This window comes from Halteromyces radiatus (assembly GCF_025201355.1).
Source record: "Halteromyces radiatus strain CBS 162.75 chromosome Unknown BX664scaffold_7, whole genome shotgun sequence".
NCBI lineage: Eukaryota > Fungi > Mucoromycota > Mucoromycetes > Mucorales > Cunninghamellaceae > Halteromyces > Halteromyces radiatus.
In genome coordinates this window covers 394782-419927 of record NW_026251693.1, presented here as the reverse complement: position 1 = coordinate 419927, position 25146 = coordinate 394782, and the positions used below count along the sequence as shown (strand labels likewise).

General features: G+C 33.2%; 12 protein-coding genes across 12 annotated transcripts; 7 read left to right on the top strand and 5 right to left on the bottom strand.

Moving 5' to 3' along the window:
- Positions 1–405: 405 nt before the first annotated feature.
- On the bottom strand, positions 406–2006 carry BX664DRAFT_339205 (S-adenosyl-L-methionine-dependent methyltransferase). The gene is made up of 7 exons (XM_051546588.1): positions 1642–2006; positions 1553–1584; positions 1404–1483; positions 1282–1295; positions 1157–1222; positions 732–1089; positions 406–663 (listed from the first exon to the last, which is right to left on the bottom strand). The coding sequence occupies exons 1-7, from the start codon at positions 1834–1836 to the stop codon at positions 461–463; spliced, it is 948 nt and encodes a 315-aa protein (XP_051397503.1). The 5' UTR covers positions 1837–2006; the 3' UTR covers positions 406–460.
- A 1811-nt stretch (positions 2007–3817) lies between these two features.
- BX664DRAFT_267461 (meiotic recombinase Dmc1) lies at positions 3818–5407 on the top strand (the record flags this gene model as incomplete). Its single annotated transcript, XM_051540950.1, has 8 exons — positions 3818–3847; positions 3906–3968; positions 4044–4139; positions 4338–4464; positions 4534–4548; positions 4705–5061; positions 5144–5204; positions 5272–5407. Coding segments are annotated over 8 exons (885 nt in total), but the record flags the coding sequence as incomplete, so codon positions are not given.
- Positions 5408–5734: 327 nt separating this feature from the next.
- Positions 5735–6692, bottom strand: BX664DRAFT_361136 (tyrosine phosphatase-like protein). Its single transcript, XM_051548224.1, has 3 exons — positions 6621–6692; positions 5977–6537; positions 5735–5892 (listed from the first exon to the last, which is right to left on the bottom strand). The coding sequence occupies exons 1-3, from the start codon at positions 6637–6639 to the stop codon at positions 5813–5815; spliced, it is 660 nt and encodes a 219-aa protein (XP_051397501.1). The 5' UTR covers positions 6640–6692; the 3' UTR covers positions 5735–5812.
- A 604-nt stretch (positions 6693–7296) lies between these two features.
- On the top strand, positions 7297–9522 carry BX664DRAFT_339192 (major facilitator superfamily domain-containing protein). The gene is made up of 6 exons (XM_051546587.1): positions 7297–7607; positions 7691–7746; positions 7837–8238; positions 8382–8614; positions 8679–8815; positions 8893–9522. The coding sequence occupies exons 1-6, from the start codon at positions 7382–7384 to the stop codon at positions 9420–9422; spliced, it is 1584 nt and encodes a 527-aa protein (XP_051397500.1). The 5' UTR covers positions 7297–7381; the 3' UTR covers positions 9423–9522.
- Positions 9523–10099: 577 nt separating this feature from the next.
- BX664DRAFT_184383 (uncharacterized protein) lies at positions 10100–11723 on the top strand. The gene has a single exon (XM_051540030.1). It carries the CDS (start codon positions 10347–10349, stop codon positions 11667–11669), a length of 1323 nt encoding a protein of 440 aa, XP_051397499.1. The 5' UTR covers positions 10100–10346; the 3' UTR covers positions 11670–11723.
- On the top strand, positions 11724–12776 carry BX664DRAFT_184385 (kinase-like domain-containing protein). Its single transcript, XM_051540031.1, has 4 exons — positions 11724–11876; positions 11937–12015; positions 12096–12310; positions 12376–12776. Exons 1-4 carry the CDS (start codon positions 11779–11781, stop codon positions 12656–12658), a joined length of 675 nt encoding a protein of 224 aa, XP_051397498.1. The 5' UTR covers positions 11724–11778; the 3' UTR covers positions 12659–12776.
- A 90-nt stretch (positions 12777–12866) lies between these two features.
- BX664DRAFT_339189 (uncharacterized protein) lies at positions 12867–14801 on the top strand. The gene is made up of 4 exons (XM_051546586.1): positions 12867–13007; positions 13064–13199; positions 13254–13480; positions 13589–14801. The coding sequence occupies exons 1-4, from the start codon at positions 12899–12901 to the stop codon at positions 14701–14703; spliced, it is 1587 nt and encodes a 528-aa protein (XP_051397497.1). The 5' UTR covers positions 12867–12898; the 3' UTR covers positions 14704–14801.
- A 333-nt stretch (positions 14802–15134) lies between these two features.
- BX664DRAFT_339188 (GPR1/FUN34/yaaH family-domain-containing protein) lies at positions 15135–16032 on the bottom strand. The gene has a single exon (XM_051546585.1). The coding sequence runs from the start codon at positions 16008–16010 to the stop codon at positions 15339–15341; it is 672 nt and encodes a 223-aa protein (XP_051397496.1). The 5' UTR covers positions 16011–16032; the 3' UTR covers positions 15135–15338.
- Positions 16033–16725: 693 nt separating this feature from the next.
- On the bottom strand, positions 16726–18549 carry BX664DRAFT_339186 (uncharacterized protein). Its single transcript, XM_051546584.1, has 6 exons — positions 18141–18549; positions 17935–18067; positions 17701–17863; positions 17527–17620; positions 17184–17435; positions 16726–17124 (listed from the first exon to the last, which is right to left on the bottom strand). Exons 1-6 carry the CDS (start codon positions 18443–18445, stop codon positions 16854–16856), a joined length of 1218 nt encoding a protein of 405 aa, XP_051397495.1. The 5' UTR covers positions 18446–18549; the 3' UTR covers positions 16726–16853.
- Positions 18550–18727: 178 nt separating this feature from the next.
- Positions 18728–20213, bottom strand: BX664DRAFT_387973 (CRAL-TRIO domain-containing protein; the record flags this gene model as incomplete). The annotated part of the gene is made up of 6 exons (XM_051549427.1): positions 18728–18991; positions 19067–19218; positions 19288–19465; positions 19537–19791; positions 19934–19972; positions 20073–20213. 6 exons carry the CDS (start codon positions 20211–20213, stop codon positions 18728–18730), a joined length of 1029 nt encoding a protein of 342 aa, XP_051397494.1.
- Positions 20214–20960: 747 nt separating this feature from the next.
- Positions 20961–21791, top strand: BX664DRAFT_375802 (uncharacterized protein). The gene is made up of 2 exons (XM_051548721.1): positions 20961–21130; positions 21203–21791. The coding sequence occupies exons 1-2, from the start codon at positions 21048–21050 to the stop codon at positions 21774–21776; spliced, it is 657 nt and encodes a 218-aa protein (XP_051397493.1). The 5' UTR covers positions 20961–21047; the 3' UTR covers positions 21777–21791.
- Positions 21792–21876: 85 nt separating this feature from the next.
- On the top strand, positions 21877–24411 carry BX664DRAFT_339183 (Mysoin-binding motif of peroxisomes-domain-containing protein). The gene is made up of 6 exons (XM_051546583.1): positions 21877–21958; positions 22022–22161; positions 22228–22596; positions 22735–23377; positions 23482–24095; positions 24154–24411. Exons 1-6 carry the CDS (start codon positions 21907–21909, stop codon positions 24259–24261), a joined length of 1926 nt encoding a protein of 641 aa, XP_051397492.1. The 5' UTR covers positions 21877–21906; the 3' UTR covers positions 24262–24411.
- Positions 24412–25146: the final 735 nt, after the last annotated feature.

Below are 25146 nucleotides of genomic sequence, written 5' to 3'. Positions count from 1 at the left end.
GAACCATATATCATTGAAGAATAAGGTATAGTTCGGTCGAATTTAATGTTTAACTTTAGTGTCTTCTTCCTTGGTTTCCATATCTTACCCTGCTCGAATGAGATATCACACAACACAGATTTGTACCTCAAAATAAAGAGGGAATCGCCATCATCCAGTTTCTTTTTTTTATTTAATAATTATCATTCCTCATCATTGTCATCGACCAATCACAACGATCATCCTTTACTGGAAAAAAAAAAGGTCTCATATTTGTGCTCGTATATATACACAAAATAGTCACCCTGATATTTCTGGTTAATTATAAAAATAAATAAATAAATAATAATAATCAAATAATACAAATCATTTATTGGTGTGGTTGGATGGATTCCACAAAAAAAAAAAAAAAAAAAAAAAAAAAGAGAGACATAGGATATCATAAAGAAGTGATTTGTTCCAAAAAAAAAAAGGAGGAGAATTACAAAGGTTTTCTAGCTACAGTTGAAGTAAATGACCATTGGGCTTGAGGTTCTTTTTGACATTCAATAGTCAGCTTGTTCACCATATCGTTGTATTCTTGATCAGTGGTCAGATTCAGATGAGGAGCAATAAAAGGTTTGGCATTTCGCGTCAAATTGATCACATCGTATAAGAATTCACGACTTAGTGAATCATTCGCACCTTTATCAAAAAAAAAAAAAAAAAAAGATCAACACTCTTTTCATTTTTTTTAATTTATCTGTTCTTACCTAGATTGATAACTTGCTTGACAGAATCAATAAGTTCATAACCTTTGGAGACAAGTAGATCAGGTAACATGGCAGCAATTTCAGGTTCTTGACCACGACTTTCCATGAATTTAGCAATGAGAATAGCAAATTCATTGATAAAATCACGACCTGGTCCAATTTGACTACATTCAGTAGATATCAGAATACCACCCGGTTTCAACACACGAAAAAGTTCTTCCAATGCAAGAGGCCATTCTTCTTTTCGTAATGCTGCGATGAATAAGCGAACGTGGATGAAATCAAATGTGTTATCTTCGAATGGTAATCGTTCCAATAAGTTGCCCAGGCAGAAATTGACATTGGGAGGACGTATACTCTATTCATCCATCAATAAAGTAGATTAGATGTTTTTTAGTTTTATTATTATTGGTGAGAGAACTTACAGTTGGAAATACATCACTAATATCTATACCAGTCAATTGAATATTTGGGTATTCGGTAGCCACATCCTAAAAAACATCCATCATCATTAGTATAAAACGTTATAATATATTTGTCATTTCATTACCATAATCCAGGTACCTTATTAGGTAGTTGTACAACCCAAAAAAAAAAAAAAAAGGAAAAGAAATGAGATAGAAATTATGAGTGACAAAGAAAGAGATCAATTATTTTAAGAAATTTACTTACCAGGACCACATCCACAATCCAGTACTTTAGTAGTACGATCTTCCATTGACATATAATCCAAGACTTTGGTATTGAAATTCCTATCAATAGTGTATAGTCAAATCAGGTTTAAATTTTTTTTTTTTTTTGATTTGATTCATTGAACTTACCCACCGAATAAAGACTTCAAGGCAAAGTGTTGCTAAAAAGGAAAGAATAAAATATGAATATAGAAATAAAATAAAAAGTTGTATTTTACCCCTATTAATCTATCAAGTTCTTCATTATCGTTAGGTAACCAATAGATAGAATCTGTATTGTGATAAGATCGACCTTCATACATATTTGATTCTGACTTTTCTTGAGAAGAAAACGAAGGTGTGACATTGGTGTTGATTTGTTGAGACATTCGTATTTTCTTTTTCTTTAAAGAGGAAAAAGAAGAAGCACCCATGAGAATGATGTAAAGATGTAAAAAAGAAGAAGATATTTATAGGACAATGAAAGACGGGCCGAGAAATAGGAATCAAGAAGAAAAAGACAAAAAAAGAAACTCCGTTGATTGAATTCTTATGCTCACCTCGAGTTTACTTTTTGTTCCTGTTGTCTTTTTAACTTGGTTCATTTAACGAGATATTTTTAGTAGTAAATATGTTTTGATACATTAATAAAAAAAAAAGAAGTAATCATAAATAATGTATACATTTTTTATTAATGGTGTTTATATTGTATGATGATTGATTTAAGCTTAAAATGGGATTGGAAGAGTGATTAAAGCTGTTGATTCTTTTTTTTGAAAATTTTGGAAGTTTACAGCCAAAATTTGAAACTCCTCAGCCAAACTTTGGCTGTGGAAATAAATCGTCAGGGGGTCATCAGGCAATTTTCAGAAAAATCGATGAAATTTTTTGATGATCATTGCACCCAATAAAATGGGATTAGATGATATTAAACTACTTTTTTTTTTTTTTTTTTTAAGAATTGAATGGTGGTAGTTTTATTGGATGATGATCATTATTGAATGAGGAATGACGATATTTATCTTTTTAATTTACCCTATCAATTAGGTGGTAACGGTATAAATTGTCACTCATACAAATGAAAAAGAATATCTTTATAGACGTTCAGTCCAAATTTGGTATGATGATGACGACGATTTTTGAACGAGTTGCAAAAGTATAAGATCGAGGGAGGTGAGGACAACAATTTCCAAGAATAATAATAAAAAAGAAAACAGGATGATTGGTTTATTGATAACAAAAAGAAGGGAATATACAAAAAAAAAAAAAAGAAGAAGAGAGCTATACAAGGATATATGATACAAATAAAGAGAAGAAGAAAGGTAACGATTTAATTCCACGAGCCAGAGATAAGATCCTGTCGTATAAAATCATCAGCTGTGTTGAGTCGACGATAGGAAGTAGGTGTCCTTGTATATTTTTTAATCGACTTTTCTTCAATGTTGGTAGCAGTTGAACGACCTTGACGTGGGACAGTTTTACCAAATTGTTCGCGAATGCCAATAAATAATCTTGAGAACATGAGTAAATGATTTGAGAAAAATAATAATAAAGTATAGTTAAAAAGGAAAAGGAAAAAAAGAAAAAAAAAAAGAGGATGAATATGACCCGATCTTTTTTATACTGATTCAAAATAGGAACGAATCGGAATCTGATTTGACAAATCACCCCACTCCAATCATCATCAGGATGTACCTTTTTCCTCGGCTTACCAATCTGAAAATGACAGATTATCACATTATTCTTTTTTTTTTTTTTGCATAACCATTTTTGGGTCTTAAAAGTATAGTAATAAGGTTTTAAGATATTGCTCTATATTCTGTCGCCTGTGACCAAGTGAAAGAAGATATCAACAAGGAACCAGCCAAAAAGAACCAAATGATTTTTTTTTTGTGTTTTGTAGAAGAAAGAAAAACGAAAGAAAGAGAAACCAAAAAAAGTGTCTTCTATGCTGTTGTTTTCCTCCAATCAGATTGAAGTTATCAAATAATCATGATTATTCTATTAAATCAAATCAATTATCCAATCATTATATGTCATAAAATAGTATTTAGAATTCATATCTCATAAAATAAAAGGCTACTTGTAAGAGTATAGTTTTTATTAAGAGCATAATAATTGATCACGGTTAAATTATTATGAACACACTATAAGCCGGAGGCTGAAAAAGAACCCATTTCATGCGCTTCACCTTTCTTTTCGAGTTTTCTCGTCTTTCTTTCCAATATTTTTTTTTTTTTAACACTGCTTCTCCCATCTCTCTCATGACTCCAAAACGTGCAGCTTCTGTGACCGCGAGCGACGATCAAGTAGTTGTAGATCAAAATGACATCAATTCATCAGACGAAGAAACAATGGATCAAGTAAAAAAAAAAAAAAAAAAAGATATGATACTTACTATTTTTATTTCTTTAGATATTTTATACTGAAGTAGAAGAACTACAGGTATGACGGAACTTGGGGATTGTTCTATTGTTAGTTGTTTATTATTATTATTATATAGACCCAAGGCATTACTATGGTGGATATCAACAAACTCAAAAATGCTGGTATTTGTACTATTAGTGTAAATTCTCTTTTATTTTTTTTTCCTTTTTTTTTTTTTGGTTTCTGAATATTAATCTATACAACTTGTTGATAGGGTGTGCAAATGATGACCAAGAAGAATTTATTGAGAATTAAAGGATTATCGGAAGCAAAAGTGGACAAAATCAAAGACGCAGCTGCTAAACTTCAAGTAAATTGGAAAAAAAGAAGTTTTTTTTTTCTAAGTTTTACTACACGTCTAATTTATTATTCCTATTTCTCTTTCTCTCTCTCTCTCTCTCTCTCTCTCTCTCTCTCTCTCTCTCTCTCTCTCTCTCTCTCTCTCTCTCTCTCTCTCTCTCTCTCTCTCTCTCTATATATATATATATATATATATTTATCTTTTTAGAACTCTGGATTTTTATCTGGTATAGAAGTGGCTCAAAAACGAGAACAAGTGTTGAAAATTTCTACAGGAAGTCAACAACTGGATATTTTGTTGGGTGGTGGAATACAAACCATGTCCATTACTGAAGGTGATGTTATAAAGTAGTTCCATCTAAAGAATTAATATTAATCAGTCCGATTTTTTTTTGTTATTATAGCCTTTGGTGAATATCGTACAGGAAAGACTCAATTGGCACATACTTTATGTGTTCAAGTTCAATTACCTACTCATAGTGGAGGTGCTGGTGGAAAAGCAGGTAACAAAATAACATTCAAATTAAAAAAAAAAAAGTCATTCATCCAAATAATCTCTTTTATTTTATATATAGCTTTTATCGATACAGAAGGAACATTTCGACCTGACCGGATTCGTGCCATTGCTGAACGATTTGGAGTAGATGCGGAACAATGCTTGGAAAACATCATCGTAGCCCGTGCTTGGAACAGTGATCATCAGATGGATTTGATGACAGAGATTGCTGCACGATTTGTACAAGAAAAAGGTGCCTATCGATTATTGGTAGTGGATTCCATTATTGCTTTATTTCGATGTGATTATGCTGGACGTGGTGAACTAGCTGAAAGACAACAAAAACTTAACCAAATGCTTAGTCGACTGATTAAGATCTCTGAAGAATACAATGTAGCGGTCTATTTGACAAATCAAGTTTCCTCTGATCCTGGCGGTAATAATAAAATTAATATGATATTGGTCGATATTCATCATTTTTTTTTTTTCTTTCTTTTTTTTGTATTGAATTATTTTAGCTGGAATGACTTTTGTTTCTGATCCCAAAAAACCTGTAGGTGGACATATATTGGCTCATGCGTACGTATACAGAATTAAAATAACAGAAAAAAAAATAGATCATAGTTGTACTAATCAACTTGTTTAGATCGGCTACTCGAATTTATTTACGAAAAGGACGCGGAGAAGAGCGTGTAGCCAAGATTTATGATTCACCAGATATGCCTGAAAACGAAGCTAGTTATGCAATTAGTATTGGTGGCATTGTTGATGTATCCATGTAGTATAACATTCTAGTCTTGTCCTCTTTCTTTAGTCGAAATTTATGTTTGTTGTTTTTTTTGCATTTTCCTTCAATTTTTACTATATTATTCTCATTATTACGAATCTTTTATAGTATCATCCATCTTTTTTCAAATAAATCATTTTTTTTTATTTTACATGCTACATTAATATACTTGTCAATATTTTCCATCATCCTTACTGTCTTCAGCAAAACCATCTATTACAATTGATGTAGTCTATATATCAATACATGATCTGACTGTCATTCTACAAAATATCATCCATAAACATAAAAGAGAACCACTTTACAACAAGATAAAAGAAAGTAAAAATAAAAAATAAAATACAGACATGTTTTATTAGAGAATATAAATAAATAAATAAAAAGGATTATACTAAGATTATCATTTGTTTTTTTCTAGGAATAGGCGTTGGATATATCTTCGTCGTTCAATCAAGACATTTTTATATAAGACAGGGAAACCTATCAATCATTATAAGAGAAAACCACATCCATATATACTTTAGTAAACATATACATCCATCCATCCTTTTTTTTTTGTTTTACCTGGTAAATAAGCAAGACCACCAAAAGCCATCATAAGACCATATGTTCTGTTCCATTCCTTGGCCAAAGGCAAAGCAGTATACATCATCATGATTTCTAACACGACACCAAGAGGAGCCAAATATAAGGGCCAGGCAAAGCGAGCATGGACGAGAGAGGGAAAATCAGAGAGTTTTTGATAAGCATCATAACTATAGCGAACAACATGTTGTGTAGCCCAGACGAATAATAAACAGGGATAATAGATTTTGAGTGATTGGATGGACGGGAACAAGGTGATGATTCCAAACAGGACGAAAAGTCGAATCAAAGTTTGTACACATAGTAAAAGATCCTCAGTGTAATGCATACTCGTATCCAGGATGGCGCTATACAACACTACACCATCAACACAGGTTTGCAATCCAGCTGGTAATCCCTTCCATACTCCTTGGTCAACAAGGAACCATTGATATAACACCATCACTATGATCCAGAACCAACTTGCTGCCCCTAATCCATTTACCACCACGTGAGCTCTTTGTTGTAAAGTCAGGCCAGCTGATGTTCTTGACGTCGATACTTTTTTTTTTTTTTAAAAAAAAAAGAGGTGAGTGAATTGTAAGTTTTTCTTTTTTCAACATGAAGATTTTTCTCAACTGTACCTTCTTTCTCTTGTGTCATGTTTTTCTAATATGAATGTAGAGAAACAAAGAATCTTGATTAAAGAAAACGAGGTAGAGAGAGAGAGAGGAAAGAATAAAATATAAAGTCAGTGGGGGTATTTGGATTGTTTGGATTGGCTGATGATTCTGTTCCCCGATCTGTCTGTGACACATGTCCCTCCGAAATAGATATTTAGTAAAATTGAATAGGATTATGGAAAAGATAGTAATCATGTGGATTAAAGGAAGTTTTTATCATCATGTGGGTATAAAGTAAGATGAGTTTTAGTCTATCATCATATTTAAAAAAAAGAAAGGGAAAAAGATGATATTGAAATGATGATATCCTGCACTAAAAAAAATAAATAAATTGAGACCCAATAATAGGTTGGTGTCCAAACCAAAAAAAAAAAAAGAAAGTAATCAGATGGTTTTCTTATCAGATCTTTTTTTTTATGAAGACACGCGCACGCCCCTTGACCTTTGTTTTAGATAAAAAGATTATTTATATTATAAATGCCTGATAGAATAACGTTACCAATGGTAAATCGCATCATGTAACAAGATGACTTGATCTCGTGAACTACAATAAACCCTTTGCCTCATTAGCGGAGACATAAAAATGACTAAATTCCAAATTCTTTGTCTTTTTCCTTTTTCTTTCTTTTCTTTTCCTCCTTTTCTTTTTTTTTTCTTATATTATATTGTAAATATCACATTTCTATCCCTTTCTTCTTTTTTCTTTTTTTATTACATATCTGATGGATACAGAACAGACTCCTTTACTTCGTCATCATCAACAAATTATATCGTCTACTCCATGTTGTAAAGGCAGAAATGATATTGGCGCTTGTTGTTCCACAGCAATCAATCCACCGTCTTCTTCTTTAGATAATAACGATAATCAAAATTCATCTTATTGTCAGTTATCTGATCAACCTTGGAAATATAAATCGATTGCATTACTATGTGCCTTGTTTTTAGCAGGTAAATGATTATCCTCTCTTACCCTTGAATACCTTTGACTTGAAATTTTGACCCTTCTTTTCTCTATTTGTTTTTTTTTCTAGTTGGTAGTCACTTTGCTGCACATACGTTAGGGGCCATGAAAAACACGATCAAACAAGTAAGTCATTCAACAAAAGCAAGATATCCAAAAAAAAAATAATTGATGCTTACCTTTTTTTTTTTTTTTTTTTTTTTAAAAAAAAAAAAGGAATTTGATATTAGTAACTCACAGTATGGCGTATTACAATCTTCAGTAGCTATTGTCAACACAGTATTGCCTATGCTTGGAGGTGTATTTATCGATGCATTTGGTACCGTTCCTGGATCCGTGTGTGCAACCCTCCTGATCACATCTGGTAATATATTAGTGGCTTTGTCAACGCATTCCGCAAGTTGGAATATCATGGTGACGGGACGTGTGTTATATGGTATTGGAAGTGGTAGTGTGGTGATTGTACAAGAAACGATTCTAAGTCAATGGTTCCGTGGACGTAGTTTGGCAGCTGTGGTGGCTCTGATGTTGACCGTCAGTCGTTTAGCTTCCTTTTTGGCTCAAGCTACTGTGGTACCTATCGCTAATTGGTCTGGATGGTATGGATATGGTTTTTGGGTAAGTTTTTTTTTTTTTTAAAAAAAAAAGAAAGGATATCGGAAATATTCATATCATCTACTCGGAAAACCCTTTTTGATTTGCTTGTTTATTTATTTATTTATTTTATTTATTTACCTCTTTTTCTTTTTTCTTATTGGTAGTTTTCTGCTTTGCTTTGTCTCTTCTCTTTGGTTATCAATCTGATCTACATTGCTTTATTACACAAAGTATCTCCTGTCTCAAATGTAGATCAATGTCGAAATATTCAAACCATCAAACAGAAAAAAGCTTTCCATTGGTCCAAATTACTATATTTGCCTCATGGTTATTGGATCGTGGTATTGATTGAATTCCTCTTAGGTGGTTCATGGGGCACTTTTCTACATATCAACAGGTAAATAAAAAAAAAAGTTTCCCTTCCTTGTAGTTATTTTGTTTTTTTTTTTCTCCTTTGATAGTGAATTGGTTAAATTCCGTTTTGGATACGATAATGCTGATGCTGCCGCCATTGCAAGCGTGGCTCAAGTCCTACCTATCTTTTTCATGCCTCTACTTGGTGTTTTTGTCGATCGATATGGCAAAAGAACTCTTCTTAGTAAGCAAATAATATTTTTTTTAAAGGAAAAAATGAAAATAGGAAACTGAATTTTTTTTTTTTTTGTCTTTTGATAGTGATTGGAAGTGGCCTGACGTTTACTTTGGCAATGTATCTTCTGGATTATACCCAATGGCATCCATTGATGGGAATGCTTTCCTTTAGTCTCAGTCTTGCCCTTGGTCCAGTAGGATTGGTATCCTCTGTTCCTGTATTATTACCATTGTCCTTTGTGGGAACTGGCATGGGATTGATCAAGTGCTCTACGAATATTGGTGCATCGCTTTTTGATATTTTGACAGGATGGATTCAAGATCAGGATACAAATAAAGGATACTCTGGTGTAGTGATCTTCTTTCTCGCTGTAGGAATTCTTTCTACTTTGGCTGGGCTTGTCCTTTGGATTTTGGATCGCACTTGTTACAGTCATCTATTGGATCAATCGGCGGTGCTGGCTCAACGAAGGGAAAAGATGGATCTCAACACAAACAAGTACGATGCTATGGAAGACACACCTTTGAAAATGAACTATCTCTATGGTGCCATTTTACTTGGATTGATGATGACAAGCTGGGGTCTCTTTTTCCGATTTATCATTTATCAATAATAAATTGTTAGGATTAGAATAGTATATTATAGTTGATTCTATTATATATGTATGAAAATAATGATAATAATAATAATAAATAAAAAAAAAACGAACTTTGAAAGCTCATATCTATCAGATTATTCTCTTTGACGACGTCGATATGTGATAATGGATGGTATATGATGGTACGATAGGGAGTCAAAAAACAAGAGAAAAGTTACCATGATAAAAAAGTCATTTTATTCGTATAAACTATACTAAGTAAATAAAGTACTTTCAACTGCGTTTCTTGTCGTGATGATTCCTTGAGAGTCGATTCGATCTGTTCGCTCGCTTAAATTGGTATCGTCGCTACGTGATTTTCCCATTTTCCATTGCCAGTAACATGTTCTGTATGTCATTGAAGAAACCATCGAGGAAGAGAAGAAAGATAGCTTTGTTCGAACCTCACTGTTGTTATCTATAAAATTGCATTGATCGCCCCGTAGATGGCTCTTGTTGCGTATCAAGATAATCGTCTACCGGTATGTCCTAATCCAGGCGAAATAAAATGACTTCCTAAAATTATGCACAAGTGTCAATTGTGTAAAAAAAAAAAAAAAAAAAAAAAAAAGAAAGGAAGTTCAAAAAACGCGGTACACCACTACAAAAAAAAAGCAGGTTTAAATCCAGACACTGACTCCCGTTTTTTTCTCGTTCCTTTTTGTTTCTTTTCCTTATTTTTATTCTATATAGCAAAGACATCTTTTTTTTTTTCCAAGTTTTTTTTATATCTTTCTGTTTGTGTTGTCATTCTGACACCATTAGAGTAGACTCCTCTAAAAAAAAAAACCATTCACTTTGAGGACGGCACAACAGTTGGATTCGATACAAGTAATTACAATAATAAACGAAAACACACAACAAGACTCACACACACGCAAAAAAAAAAAACCAACAATAATGACCACCATTACTGCTAGTCCCAAACAATTATCTTCTCTTCCTTCAAATCAACGTAGGACACGATCCATGGGCAAAATTTATAGCAAGGAACAAGATAATCCTGAAGAAACGAACAACAACAACAAGAGACCAACTCCCAGTTATTGTACAAAAACAGAGGAATTTTCAGTATCCATCAACTCTCCTTCAAAGAAACGACGTACGTCTCAAACACCAGCAGCAGCAAAAAAAGTAGTAGATACCTTCAATCAGGAAGTTTCTAATCCCATTGTGTCTCCTGTGAATCAAGTCACATACAAAAGTGATGAAGATACCAACGATGACATTGAAGAAACTGATGACAACATTAGCAATAATATTGATGACCCTTATGACAACAAAGATATTAGTTCTTCCTATGATTTAAACGACGAACAACTATCACCACCTTCTCCATCACCATCTGCAGCATTCTTACGACAACGGGAAGGATTTGTGGGTAATTCACGACATAACTATCTTAGTAGTCCAACGGCAGATGTATCAATGACGGGTATCAACACTAGTGAAGTTTATGGATATATGAACGGTGACGAGGATGAGGACAAGGATGGGACACATTATTCAGAATTTGGATGGCCTGATATGGATCCAACAGCAACACACGACGCGAACAATAATAGTAACAGCACTAACAATATCAGCTGCGGACGGCGCAATAGCAACCATTTGAATTCCAGCGAAGAGTTTTTCTCAATACAAGGAAACAATCATCAACAACATCAACATAGCACCTCATTCTTTTCCGACCGACCTTTGCAAAGATCTTTACTTCAAGATTTTCTCCAGGCAGATGATTATGTTCAGGGTGATGGTGGCGACAGTGAACAACCTATAAGTGGACAACAACCAATAGATGAAGTAGATATGTTTTTCTCAGCCAGTCAAGCAGATTATGTCAGTATGTCTTTCTCAACGAAACTTTCTATTCCACAGCAACGACAACAATTCCTTGCTCTTGCCAAACCAACCTATTTGACTTCTTGGCCTCATTTCTTGACCTTGGATTATTTCGATACACATGATGCTCACGATCGATCTGATATTGTACCACCATCTCCACCACCATCTTCTAATCATCAAGAAAACAGCGACAATGGTAATGATACGATGACACCTATTCTTTCCACAGCTTCCTATTTTGATACCAAATTTTCTGTACTTCATCGTATTGGTACAGGCGAATATGCTGATGTTTGGAAAGTATGGAATATTGAATCCAATGAAGTGTTTGCCATCAAGAAACTCAAGGTGCCCTTCCAAAGTTTTAGTGACAGGTAGATACTTATTTTGTGATGATGGAAAATATCAGGATTATTCATCTTTTTTTTTTTTTAATATATATTTCCATTACTCTCATAGATGGCAACAATTAGTAGAGGTCAGGAATATGTTAATGGTACAGCACTCTTCTTATTGTTTGAATCTTTTCAGTGCCTGGGAACAAGATGGTTATTTATATTTACAAACGGATATTGCTGTGGCTACGTAAGTAAATAGTGTATTTCCTTCAATGTAACTGACTTTTTATTTTTCCTATTGAGACAGGTTAGCGGATTATTTACAAGATGAACAAGAAACGATCGATGAATCGATTACTTGGCATATGATTTATCAAATGGCTATGGTAAAAATAATCATCATTGCAAAAGGTACCTAGAGGTTACAAGAGGAGGAATTGATTTTTTTTTTTTTTTGGCTTGGTAGGGATTACAAGATATACATCATGCAGGACTAGTACATATGGATTTGAAACCTAGTAACATTATGATTGATGCAAATGGAATATTAAAGATTGGTGATTTTGGAACATCTATACGTAGACCATTGGACGCCTATGAATTCAAAGGTGAAGGGGATCGACATTATATGGCACCTGATTTATTACGTGAAGAATATGATGCACCTGCTGATGTATTTAGGTAAGTTTTATAAAAAAGAGAAAGGAAAAAAAAATAAACTCATCATCTTTTTTTTTTTTTTTTAGTTTGGGATTGATTATATTTGAAATGGTAACTCGAGTACAATTACCGTCAACTGGTGATTCTTGGGAAATGCTTCGATTAGGTGATTTCTCTAATTACAAGCAACAATTGATAACTGTACCATTGGAAATTCGACGGATCATGCTGATGATGTTGAAACCAAGCTCAAGAGAACGTGCGACCATAGATGAAATCCTCGCTGTGCCTTATCTACAAAGAATAGCTACCAATCAACAAGACCCTGGTCCTCTTTATGATTACGCTCAATTACTGGATCAAGAATGAAAATACGAAGCTCTTTACCCCTCTTTTGTATATATCTTTAGTTTTTTATTTCATTTATCTTGTATGTAGTATTGTATATATAATAAAACAAAACTTATTTTGATCATTTCATACAAAAGTTAAAACCTTATTGAAAATCCGCCATAAAAAGTTTTTTTTTTTTTTTTTTCCTTTTTTTTTTTTTTTTTTTCCTTTTCATTATTCTTCTTTTTTTTTTTCACTTTTCACTCGATTGAAACCATGGGAAGATTCCAAACTAATAACAATAAAAAGAAACCTACAACAGCAGCAACAAAGTCAAAATCCAAAAAGTCAAAAGAACCTTCTACTTTTGAAGAATTTATGGAAGGTATGTCAAAAAAATAAATGATCGAACGGCTATATTTACTTTTTATATTATTTTAGATGCTGTTGGGTTTGAAGAACAAGGAGAACGGTATGCCAGTGGTGATCGTGCTCAACGCAATTATGAACGTGCATTGGATATGTATAGCAAGGCCCATGCTTTGAATGATCAAGATGCAGATTGTCTTTACAATTGGTAATATACATGCACAAACTTGTTGACGATTTATATAACCATTATTTATAATAGGGGTCGTGTTTTGTTTATTCTTGTTGGATTTTTACCTGCTCATGCTGCTCCTGAAGAAAAATTGATCAAACTGGATGAATCGATCGAAAGGTTTCGACACGCGTTAAGGTTAGAATCTCACAACAAGACTGATGTGGAATTTAATTTGGCTCAAGCATTACATTTACGATCCGAATTATTGCAAGAGTCTTCCGAGATTGAAAATGCTTATACACAATCTGCTTTAGGTATATGAATAGACGAGAGAGAAAAAAAAAGAGAGGATTATGGTTTACATAGGATGATCCATGTTGAATGTGGAAGTTGATGATATATATATTAATCTTTATTTATAGCGTTACAAGAAGCCATCTCTTTGTTTGATACTGTCTATGAATTGCAAGAAAAGGAATATCTTCGATACCAAAATAACAAGAATGAAGGAGATCAAACAACGACAGAAACAACGAAAAATGATGCTTGTACCGCAAATCACAAAGATGAGCACGTCGAAAAGGATATCACAAATGACAAAGGAACAACGGAAGATAATAATCAATTCACAACGGTGACACAGATGGAGGCGACAACAGCTTATTCACTGATTGATACACTTCTTTCAACGGCAGATGCAATGACGACGATGGCATCCATGATGGCAGTCTATGCAGATTCACAAAAGCTATTTAGTCGAGCTAGGGAGAAGCTATCACGAGCGGAAAAATGGTTGGCGGAAACGGACGAGACAGACAAGGAATATATCAAGGCAAGATCACATCTTTTACTTAAACGTGGACAAAGCTACTGTGCGTTGGCAGACCGTGCTTTTTTGGCGACTGGCAAGGTGGATGCACATTTATATGAGCAAGCATTGATACCTCTAGAGCGTGTGACGGAAGATCTGGACCCCAAGAATGTAGAAGCATTATGTGATCAAGGTGATGTGCTTTCTCGATATGCACAAGCGATCGTGGACGAAGCTGATCAACAAAAATCTCTATCCCAAGCAACTGGCAAGGATATATGGCAACTCTACAGCAAGGCATCCGAAGCATTCCAAAAGGCATTGAAACTTGAATCCAAAAATTTGCATATCTTGAACAAGGCAGGTGACATCAGTATGGCAAGAGCACAATTACCACTTCCAGTGGCGGAACGCAATCAAGTACAATTGTTGAAGAATGCTCAATTTTATTATAAACAGGCAGTGGAGACGGATGCACAACAGCACGCTGGATGGATAGGATGGTCGTACGCTACTTGGGCGCTGGGTGCATGGGCTGATGTTGATGGCAAGGAAGCAGATGCTCGTAAAATTTTTACCTCTTGGCTTAAACGTGCTGGTGGCAATGAAGATCTATTCCAACGATTGACTGAAGATAACGATACCGTGGATGGAGGTTTTGTCAACTGGGTAGGCGTTAACTTTTTTGGTGCTGAAGAAGATGAAGAAACGGATGACGACTCATGATTGACCCATATGTAACAAGTTTTAGTTTAGATTTTATTATGATGATTATTTTAGATTCTGATTTGAACTGAATAAAATAGACTTTTATATGATGATGATGAGTGATCTTTGATTTCTTCATTTTTTTTTTTTTTGGCTTTTTATATATGATGATGGGTGATCTTTGATTTCTTTATTCGTTTTTTTTTTTTGATTTCTATATATGATGAATAAAAGAAACTGGCATATATGATATACATTCAATGTTTGAAATAATGATGACAATGATGATGATGATGGGAAGTAAGGAGGATGAGGCATGGACAAGTTTGGTAAAGGTAGAATCTGCTGTGTGACCATGTTGTATCATTTTCCATATTGTGTATTCCCATCATGAATTTTAGTTTTAAAAAAAAAAAAAAAGAAAAAAAGAAGAAAAAGTTTATTTATTTGTTTTCAGATAGTAAAAAATAGAATAAAAAGTGGCATCCACTATAGATAAATAAAGAGAGATTAAAAGAATAATAATAATTAAACTAATTATAAATAAATGATACTACGAATACTAATGGAGTATATAATATAACGTAAAGGAGTAGAGACAAGGGAGATGGTATATGGATGCTTGATCAGTAAACAAAAGAGAAAATTGACATTTAGTTCAAACGACCCATGGGTAATTGGAAGTAAGAGGATTGTTTGGTGAGTAAACCACTAAGAGCATTATACCAAGCGATGACAGCTGTAACCACACCAAAAGCACCACCAGCCACTTGCGAACTCAAACTATTGTTGAATTTTCCAGCAGCCAAGAGAACAAAGGTGATGAACAAAAAGAAGAACATGGCAACCATACCAACAGAAGATCGATGGCAAGAAATCAATAGGATAGCAGTCATGATGGCCCAAGATAATAAATAAATACCAATAGATTGATCCATGGTGACAGTGTCACCTTTATAACCATCAATCACACCAAAACCAGGAATAAAGATCATACCATAAGATAACCAGAATCCACCATAACTAGAGAAGGCAGTGGCACCAAAAGTATTACCAGTACGAAATTCCCACATACCGGCAAGTAATTGAACTAAACCTCCGTACCCCATGGCAAGAGATACTACAACATTGCTTGGACCTGATGCAGAAAGACCAGCACCAGCATTGTGAAGAGAAAGAACAAAAGTAGTCAGGGCAAAAGAGCTTAGACCCAAAGGACCAGGATTAGCGATAGTAGGAGCAGCAGTAATAGGGACAGCCACTTGTTGTTGTTTGGCTTCTACATCAACGATTTCATTGACTTGTTGTTGTTCAGCTACTGACATATTATAAAATTAAAAAAAAAAAAGGTAGAAATTGAAGAAAAAAAAAAAGAAAAAGAAGAAAAGAAAAAAAAAACGACAATCTTTTCTTTTTTAAGGAACGAATGAAACAAAAAATTGGGTTGGTCGTATCACTCTTTTTCATCCAGTGTCCGCCTACCATCCGCCAACCAATGATTGGATCATTCGACCCTTTGTGCTCTGTGGCGGGCGCCGATTATTTTTTGTGTGTATGCACATCTACAACACCGCGGGTGTACATCCTAAAAAGATATCAAGGTGGCTGAGATGAAGAAAAAAGACCCTTTCTTAGTGTATATTATCTTGTTTTGATCTACTCTTCATTTTCCATTTTTGTGCAGAAAACAGAAAAATTCAAAAACATCACATTTGCTTGTTTTTTTTACTACTATTTCATTATCTGAACTTTGACATATCATGTCAATCATCACCTAAATGCATCGTCATCTATTTTATAAATTCAATCCAGTACATGTGGGGTAAGCCGATGAGAAAAAAAAAAAAGAAAGATTTTTCTTTGAAATGATTGGCTATCGGCCAAATAATTTATCCTCTCATCATACATATATTCATGAACATAAACCATGTACCATCATCAAAAATCAGTGAATAAATAAATCTTGTATCACAACTACATTAGTTTATAGTCATGTCACACAGCGTCTGTCTTTCTTAATAGAAGATCGTCAAAAGAGTCTTAAAAAAGAAAAATAGTCTTTTGTTCTTTTATTGTTATTATTATTGAAAAAGAGTATCTACAAGGTAAAATATAAGAGAGAATAATAATAAAGAAAAGAATGGGTGATATAAAATAATAATAATGATCTACCAACAAAGTCCACCACGGAATTCCAAACATTCTAGTCCCATAGTCCAAGTATCCACATGTTGTAGACCCCACTCGTTCTCCTTGTTCACATATTTGACTTCTTTTCGTTCAATCATGCCCATATTGATATTACTATTGTCGGTATGCTGATCCTTTCGTCCTTCCCAAATATTTTGATGATGTTGATGACAAGCAAATGATTTATAACTATAAACCACTGGGATATCGAATGTCCATGTTGCTGTACAAATGAATTCAATATCCATCCTATATACAAAATAAATAAATAAATTCCGTTCTACTTTTTTTTTTTTGTATTCACTTACCATGCAATACCACCAGCTTCACGATATCCTCTAGGTATTTTCCAAGTATCTCGATGTGCCATTGTAAAGTCACCAGCTTGATCCGCAACTGTGAGAATAAATTCAGGTGTTTGATGAACAGTGTTGACAGTGATAGGTTCAGGTAGTTTGTAATTTCCCCAGTCTTGATCATCCAAGTGACAAGCATTGTATAGAGTGGTGTCATCAGGAAAAGGAGGTAAATCAACAATCGTAGGAGGGAAGTTTTCGTGACTAATAGTAAACGATAGATATGAATAAAGTATTCTTTTTCCCTCTATCTCTCTCTTTTTTTTTTTGTTTTGTTTCCTTCTTCTTCACTTACATATTGTGTTTTGCTTGATATTGGAGATAAATCATGCCTTTTTTGAATGCCCGGGATTTGATTGCATTATGGAAGTTGTGTGACCAAATATCATCTATTATTATCATCAAGTTAGTTTTTTTTTTTTTTTTTTTTTTTTCATCTAACGTATAGATAGATATAATTTTACTTCACCTTGATTTGTACAAACGATAAATTCACCACGAGCATATCTAATACCAACATTTTTGCCTTCAAATTCATGTAAAGGAGACCCACCTCTGTTTGGTAAAAATTCATGAATCTTCTTTGGTACAGTGATGATACGATAAGTCAAATATTCTGATTGACGGAATCTCTATATTCATCGTATTAATAAAAAATATTATTCAATACGCTAACATTCTTTTTATTATTTTGGTCACTTACAAATACATCCACTACTCTTCGTTTATCTTCAGGAGGATTCCATTCAATAATCAATAATTCGATCTTTTCTTTGGTATTTTCGGCTAATAGGAAGGCACTGTCGATAAAGTTTTGGAATCGATGATGTTGACCACTATGTAAATAAATAAATAAAAGAATGTCTAGTATTATATATATACATATTCAAAGTAGTTTTTTTTTTTTACCCAGCATAGTCATCCATACGAGTAACAATGACAATGGATAAGTAATAAGAAGGATCAGCACCAGGAGCAAGACATTGTTCCCATTGTTGTTTAGTTGGACGTTCTGTAATAGCAGTATTCTTGAGACATTTCGGTTGTTCTTTCAATGTAGTCAATACAGTAGTGTCGTCGTCATAAGTATATGAAAGATGATTATTATTTGATGAATAGTCAGTGGAGATGAGATATAAAAATAATAAAGTGAAACAAGTAGATATTGTACCCAATGTAATGATGACTCTTTTTGAAAAACCAAACTTCATCATTATCAAAGAAAAGAAAGAATCGAGATACTTTCCAATAAATGAAGGAGGAAAACAGTAAGAGAAGTAAATAAATAAATAAATAAAAAGTAAGTAAATCAAAGAAATAGAGGAAAGAGAGAAAAATAAAAATAAAAATAAAATAGAACTCCTTTTTTTTTTTTTTTAGTAACCCGCCACTTTGCTTGTTGACTTCCCCCATTGGGAAGTAAAAGAACAAAAAGGTTTTGTACTCCTATTGAAATCATCATCCACTCATGATTAAATAACTTTATTCTATAAATTCTATTCTTTAACTATTTGACGATATATCACATTGGTCTTGGCTTCTTTCATTATATCTGAATTATATACTGATGGTACTTTTTCATTTTCTTCTTTCTTTACTAAAAATGGAATACGTCCTTCATTCACTGAAGGAACACATCCTCCTGCCAAATGACAACAGGAACAATTTCCACCTAAAAAATCTGGTAATGATTCACTATCCACATATTTCAATAATACATCTTGATAATCTTTGCCAAGTATTTGTATTTTTTCCAATGTCTAAATTTCAAAAATAAAATAGTAAATAAGTAAATACAATTCTTTTTTTTTTTTAAAAATACTATCCATACTCACTTTAGGATCTAACCAAAGTCTGATTATTCTCCACATTACCAAGAATGCACTAGGCGCATTTACTACAAAAAGATGGGCCAATGTCTCTGGGTAATAACCTTGAACATATTCAGCTACTTGTTTGAGTTTCAATAGTCCACTCATATGGAATTCTATTTCCAGAAAAAAAGAAATGTCAATGCTCATCCTATTTTTTTTTTTAATTATTTTTTATTACTTACGCCAAAGTCCCATATGAGTACAATCAAAGATGATTGTTTCTTTATGAATAGGTCGACCTGCTCGTTCACTTGCTTCAAGCATAATCACTCGATTTAAAAATTCGTTACATGCCACTTGGAAATGTTTTATTTCTTCTGATGTTACATCATTTCCTAATTCTTTGGATTGATGATATCCCTTTTTAAATAATAATATGTTAGTATGATGAGTTGTTTTTTTTTTTTTTTAAAAAAAAAAAGAAATCTTACTGTTCGATCAATCAAAAGAGGATGGCCTTCTTTATCAAACTTATGGAAGGAATCGCCACCCAAATAATTCAATATACGGATGGATGTTTCTGATAATTGAGGATGTGATTGAATATTTTGATCTTGGATGTTCTTGTAACCTCGTACACTGACTAAGACTGGTAGGCCATTTTTCGCTGTAGCCACTGGGCACATATCTACTTGTTTTTCTTGTCGCCATAGCAATGTTGACTCTAGCTGTTCTTTGGCGGCACCCTATCATCATCATTGTAATCATCATTCATAAATCATCATCGTATAATCATCATCAAACAAAGTAGAGTAATCATATATATATATAAAAGGGACATCGTGAGTGAATTTTGCTAATATGAGACAAAATTAAATAGATTCTTACGTGATCCCACCCATTAGCATCAAGGAATTGAGTTAATCGCTAGTGATGAGATAGAAAGAAAGAAAAAAAAAAAGGACGGATGAGTACCATTCTTTATGATTTGATTTGGTTTTCTTTTTTTTTTTTTTTTTTTCCTCACATCAATAGCGAGATTCTGTGCCAAATCGCCCACTGACGCTCGTAATTTTTCTGCCTCGTTTGTGATTTCTTCATTGGATCTTTCATGATCGTCCTTTTTATGATCAGGATGAAGAATATGAGACACCGCTTCAAATACCATGATAATTATATTATATGATTATAAAATTGAATATTGATCGAAGAAGTAAAAAAAAAAAAAAAAAAAAAAAAAAAGTCAACTGAAAAAGGAAACATCAATGCAAATGATAAAACTCCGTAAACCCCCTTGTACCAAATGATTGTTTTGCTTTTTGGCGAAAAAAGGATCATCTTTTACATAACAACTTGGTTGCAGTAATAAAAAAAAAAGAGTGGGTATCTGTTTCTTTTTTTTCTTTTTTTTTTTAATGTACATATGTATTTGTGATGCTTTTTCATGGAAAACGATCAACAGATATTGAAACCCAACTACGGCAGGGGTGATCATTTATAAAAGTTTTGCCTGGGTAAGAAGTAAGTAAGTCTGCTGCGAGAAGATTTTGCAACAATTGACAAACACCTACATAATCTTACATATTTGTTATTTGGACTTACAAGTGCAATGTATTTACTAAGTAAAGATGAATATCATTATGCACTAATGTTATCTCCTTCGAACTTATAAAATGGTTTTCGTTTTCTTTTTTTTTCTTTCTTTCTTTTTTTTTTTCTTGATCATCATCACTTATCATCCGCCTATGGGATTCATCCGTCTATATCCCTGTCCTCAGTGTAATAAAAGTAAGCTAATATACTTATTTTCTCCCAACAGGTCAGCGCATTTTTATTGATTTTTTTTTGTATGATGCTTATCATTTTATAAAAGAGTTTGCAACTCATTCGAACTTGTAAGTTTTTTTTTTTTTTTTTTTTTTGGGAAGAGTGAGAGAAGACCATCATTTAATTTTTTTTTTATTTTAGAAAGCGGCATACAGAAAATCCTAATATTCATAATATGCCATATAAACGAAGTAGAGATCAAAAACGATGGAAAAACCATGCAAAAAAACAAATTTCCAAGGAAGAAACAGCTGAACGGTAAGTGCATCTAATATACTTCATTTACCTTACAAACTTTTTTTTTTTTTTTTTTTTGATGATGATGATCAGTATGCGGAAATGGAGAGCTGCCAATAGAGACAAAAATAAGCGTAATGACCTTAGATGTCGAGTCTATAGATTAGCCAGACAGAAATTTGGGGATGATGATTATCTTGAGAAGCAAATTTTTATTCAAGATCAAATTAATCGTCGATTAGGACGACAACGCTCACTGATGGAGAAAGCAGCCAATTTGTTGAATTCATCTTCAACAACAGATCCAGGTTTACCTTCTTTGTCATCATCACCATCATCATCCATATCATCATCACCTTCATCATCACCATCATCATCATCATCATCAAGGAGATTACATCCCAATTTCTATTGTCAAGAAAAATTGTTACCCTTTTACAATGCCCCGCATGATCAAATTGTATTGCCGACAATAGCATCTTTTCGTCCAACATACTTCGACAAGTTAAATAAGAAGCCTACTTTCTTTCCTTTGTTGATGATTAATCTACCTCCAATTCAATCAACTAATTATCATAATCATAAACCTTTTTCTATTTTACCTCCTTTACTTTTACAACCTAATCCTATCACTGTTCATTATCCTTCTCTTCCATTGAAACTTTGACCAATGAATAAAAAAAAAAATCGTCCCATGATTTGTCAAACTCCGCGTTTTACTTTTCTTCTGGAGTACTTTCCCTTATTTCTTTTTCTTTTCTTTTTTTTTTTTTTTTTCCCTTTTACTGACTAACAACATGGCAGAATTTGTCGTGTATGAAGATACACCTATTGCAGAGTATTTGAAATGTAAGTAGAAATAAGCACTTTTTAAAAGATTGAATTTACTAAAATTCTTTTACTTTTTGATAGCAATAGAAAGCAATGAATCTATTGTCAAACCAGCACCACTTCATCTTGGTATCCATGCTACCGAAACGAAAACAACATTATCAGTTATGACTCAACTATCCGAAACAATCTATCGTTACTGGAGGCATTCTTTTTTTCATGTAAGGAGAACAGTTGAGGTTTGATTTGAACTAGATGAATTCAATACTTTATTTATTTTTGATTAGGATACTTTTGCTATTTCACTCCCTATTATGGAAGAAGTGGCATTTGAAGAAAAATTCAAATATCTTATTGTGACATCTCCTTTACTCAATGATACTCAAAATACTCATTCAAAACAACAACGACATAACCAACCTCCTCCAACTCCATTTCACTCTGCAGCTGCACATACTCGGTCTGGACGCATTGGTACCATCGCCACCTTGTCAGGTCTATTTATTGCTCTTGGTGTGGAACGATTCGCTCCTTTTCAACGAAATGAAACTAATTTGGTATCAACAACAACAACAACAACAACTAAACATATCACACCTACTGTTACTATGGTTTTAGCAAGTGGAATGTCTTTATTCTTCATTTATCGTCACCTGGTAAAGAAAGAAAAAAAAAAAAAAGAAAGATATAAATAATACTGCAGAACGGAAAGACTAGGATAGTAGCGATTGGTTATTTGTTTTATACTAAAACCTTATTCTTGAAATACTTTTTTATTTTATTTTGTTTTATAGCGCAGATCATCTATCCGAAAATTATACCAATGTGCATTGACTCAGCTACAAGATGTGATAGATCATTCACAACTTTTAGACAACAAAGTACATCGAGCATTATTGACTATTCAAGAAATCGAGCTTGTGTCCCGTGGATACCGACTTTCTACGCCTTTATCACCCATCTCAAGAATAGAACAATCTAGTAAACACAAACGATGTGAACGATTACGATCTCATCTTGCCGGGTTATTACGACGTGCCTTTATTGTTTATGAAGAGGCTATCATCGATATGACTGATACTGTCAATAAACAGACACTTTCTCGCTTATTTGACATGCACAATATACATTCAGTGGCATCACTATCAGCAGCAGCTGATGGCAGTTTCAGCAACATTGGTAGTAGCAACAATAGTGCGGACAGTGATAGCAATATTACTTTGGATTATTTGAAAACGTTGGCTCATCTTATGCATTCAAAACGACGTGAATGTATGCTACAATTCTTGGCACTCTCAGTCATGACAAGTGATCATGATTCTATACGCAAAGGTTATGAATCCGGTTGGCGAAATATCAATACAATATTGGCCACGCTTGGAAAGGAAACAAAAGGTTTTGTCAAGGATATTGTGGATGCCATGGAGTTGGAATTTTGTAAGTTATATTCTGATGAAAACAACATATAAATACATTTATATATATATATATATATATATATTCTTATTCAATCGCTTTCTCTTTCTTTATTTTGATATTAGATAAACCTTCAATGATGGATATTAACAATGAAAACTCAGGAATTTCTTCTTCTACCAATGCACATGCACGACAATTTATTCATCGATTGTCTTCACTTGAACAACAATTACGGACAATGGAAGCAAGAATATATTTATGTAATGACGAATTAGAAAAACGACAACGATTGATATCAAAAACAAACGACAATGATAGTAGCGAAATATATCATCAAGATTGGTCTCTTCAAAAAGAATACATGGCTTTGGAGAAGGATATCCAGCAATTAGTGGTTGAATGGGAAACAGGACGAAATGCGTTACATGACTTGATGGCACCACCACCAGTGACAATAATAGATTCTCAAACACATACCAACGAAACTTTACCATCACCTCTTCCTTCTCCTACAATGACACCTACTGATAATACAGGTCATGATGATCCATCTTTAGTCTACATTATCAACTCGGATGAATCCTCAGATATCTTCCATTTACCTTTACCTTCCAAGGCATCGGTCTATGAAACAACAGAAGATGACACAGGTGATAGCAATACAACAACCATTGGATCCATCAAGAAATCTCGAGCAGAACGTATTGCAGAAATGAAACAAAAACGAGAGCAAGAAGTAAGAAAAAAAAAAAAAAAAAGAGGAAAGAATAAAGTTTGATTTTTATTTTGTTTAGGCAAAAGAAAAAGCAAGTCGAATGGATCCTCAAACTATGGTACACGAATTGAAAAATGTATTAGATCGACGTGCACTTGAATTGGATTTATCGGATGATCGTACTTAGTTTTTTACATGATTGCATTTTTACAATTATTTTTATTTACAGTTGTTAGTATACCCCCACGTTTTTCCACTCTTTATTTTGATCTCATGATGTGAATATTTTTATGCTTGAACAATAAAAACAAATGATATGATATATGTATCAAAAGTATATCTCTCTTTTCAATCTTTTTTTTTTTTATGACCTATGTAGATGAAATACTGCAGTGATAGAATTGTTGTATTTTCCATATATAGGATTGTTTAAAGTAGGGATGAAGGATGGCAATATTGGTACTTCTTTTTTTAATTGACTCGATGGATTAAGAAAATTCAAGAAAATGATTCGTTTTACACTTTTTTTTTTTCAAAATTGGTAGGATGATGATGACTTTTGAGCGAGAAAGGGAAAATCAAAAAGTTTGTATGCAGAATGAAAAAAAAAAAATGGGATCATTTTTTGATTTTACAGCCAAAAATTTGAAACTCCTCAGCCAAAGTTTGGCTGTAAAAATGAATCGTCGAGGGGTTGTCAGGCGATTTTTGGAAAAATCGATGAAATTTTTTAGTATTTATTAGCGCATTAGATGGCAAGTGATAAAAATGGGATTAGATGATATTAAACTGCTTTTTTTTAAGAAGAATCTAATGATGGTTATTTTATTGAATGATGATCATATAAATTGATTTTTTAATTTACTTTTTATTGGGAAGTAAGTTATGACTTTTATCTATGTTCATTCCAAATTCGGTGCGATGATGATGACTTCTTGAGTCAACATATAAAGGGATACGTCTCTATCACATGTGATGGCAAAGATACTGAGTCGAAGTTTTGAAGAAATAAGCAATGGAATAAAACACATTTCGTGCTGTATGTGCGGAGAAGCAATCCGTACTCCCTTTT

Excerpts from the sequence above, each read along its gene's own strand:
- BX664DRAFT_339205 (XM_051546588.1), bottom strand. The coding sequence starts at position 1,836 with ATGGGTGCTTCTTCTTTTTCCTCTTTAAAGAAAAAGAAAATACGAATG. Across the intron at positions 1,484-1,552 it reads TTGAAGTCTTTATTCGGTGG|GAATTTCAATACCAAAGTCT; the intron begins GTAAGTTCAATG and ends CACTATTGATAG. Across the intron at positions 664-731 it reads CAAGCAAGTTATCAATCTAG|GTGCGAATGATTCACTAAGT; the intron begins GTAAGAACAGAT and ends TTTTTGATAAAG.
- BX664DRAFT_361136 (XM_051548224.1), bottom strand. Across the intron at positions 5,893-5,976 it reads TGGTCTTGCTTATTTACCAG|GTTTCCCTGTCTTATATAAA; the intron begins GTAAAACAAAAA and ends AATGATTGATAG.
- BX664DRAFT_339192 (XM_051546587.1), top strand. The coding sequence starts at position 7,382 with ATGGATACAGAACAGACTCCTTTACTTCGTCATCATCAACAAATTATA. Across the intron at positions 7,747-7,836 it reads TGAAAAACACGATCAAACAA|GAATTTGATATTAGTAACTC; the intron begins GTAAGTCATTCA and ends AAAAAAAAAAAG. Across the intron at positions 8,816-8,892 it reads TGGCAAAAGAACTCTTCTTA|TGATTGGAAGTGGCCTGACG; the intron begins GTAAGCAAATAA and ends GTCTTTTGATAG.
- BX664DRAFT_184383 (XM_051540030.1), top strand. The coding sequence starts at position 10,347 with ATGACCACCATTACTGCTAGTCCCAAACAATTATCTTCTCTTCCTTCA.
- BX664DRAFT_184385 (XM_051540031.1), top strand. The coding sequence starts at position 11,779 with ATGTTAATGGTACAGCACTCTTCTTATTGTTTGAATCTTTTCAGTGCC. Across the intron at positions 12,016-12,095 it reads TGATTTATCAAATGGCTATG|GGATTACAAGATATACATCA; the intron begins GTAAAAATAATC and ends TTGGCTTGGTAG. Across the intron at positions 12,311-12,375 it reads GCACCTGCTGATGTATTTAG|TTTGGGATTGATTATATTTG; the intron begins GTAAGTTTTATA and ends TTTTTTTTTTAG.
- BX664DRAFT_339189 (XM_051546586.1), top strand. The coding sequence starts at position 12,899 with ATGGGAAGATTCCAAACTAATAACAATAAAAAGAAACCTACAACAGCA. Across the intron at positions 13,008-13,063 it reads TTTTGAAGAATTTATGGAAG|ATGCTGTTGGGTTTGAAGAA; the intron begins GTATGTCAAAAA and ends ATATTATTTTAG. Across the intron at positions 13,200-13,253 it reads GCAGATTGTCTTTACAATTG|GGGTCGTGTTTTGTTTATTC; the intron begins GTAATATACATG and ends TATTTATAATAG.
- BX664DRAFT_339188 (XM_051546585.1), bottom strand. The coding sequence starts at position 16,010 with ATGTCAGTAGCTGAACAACAACAAGTCAATGAAATCGTTGATGTAGAA.
- BX664DRAFT_339186 (XM_051546584.1), bottom strand. The coding sequence starts at position 18,445 with ATGATGAAGTTTGGTTTTTCAAAAAGAGTCATCATTACATTGGGTACA. Across the intron at positions 18,068-18,140 it reads CGTATGGATGACTATGCTGG|TGGTCAACATCATCGATTCC; the intron begins GTAAAAAAAAAA and ends TTATTTACATAG. Across the intron at positions 17,621-17,700 it reads TATCGTTTGTACAAATCAAG|ATGATATTTGGTCACACAAC; the intron begins GTGAAGTAAAAT and ends TGATAATAATAG.
- BX664DRAFT_375802 (XM_051548721.1), top strand. The coding sequence starts at position 21,048 with ATGCCATATAAACGAAGTAGAGATCAAAAACGATGGAAAAACCATGCA. Across the intron at positions 21,131-21,202 it reads AAGGAAGAAACAGCTGAACG|TATGCGGAAATGGAGAGCTG; the intron begins GTAAGTGCATCT and ends GATGATGATCAG.
- BX664DRAFT_339183 (XM_051546583.1), top strand. The coding sequence starts at position 21,907 with ATGGCAGAATTTGTCGTGTATGAAGATACACCTATTGCAGAGTATTTG. Across the intron at positions 22,162-22,227 it reads GGAGGCATTCTTTTTTTCAT|GATACTTTTGCTATTTCACT; the intron begins GTAAGGAGAACA and ends ATTTTTGATTAG. Across the intron at positions 24,096-24,153 it reads AACAAAAACGAGAGCAAGAA|GCAAAAGAAAAAGCAAGTCG; the intron begins GTAAGAAAAAAA and ends TATTTTGTTTAG.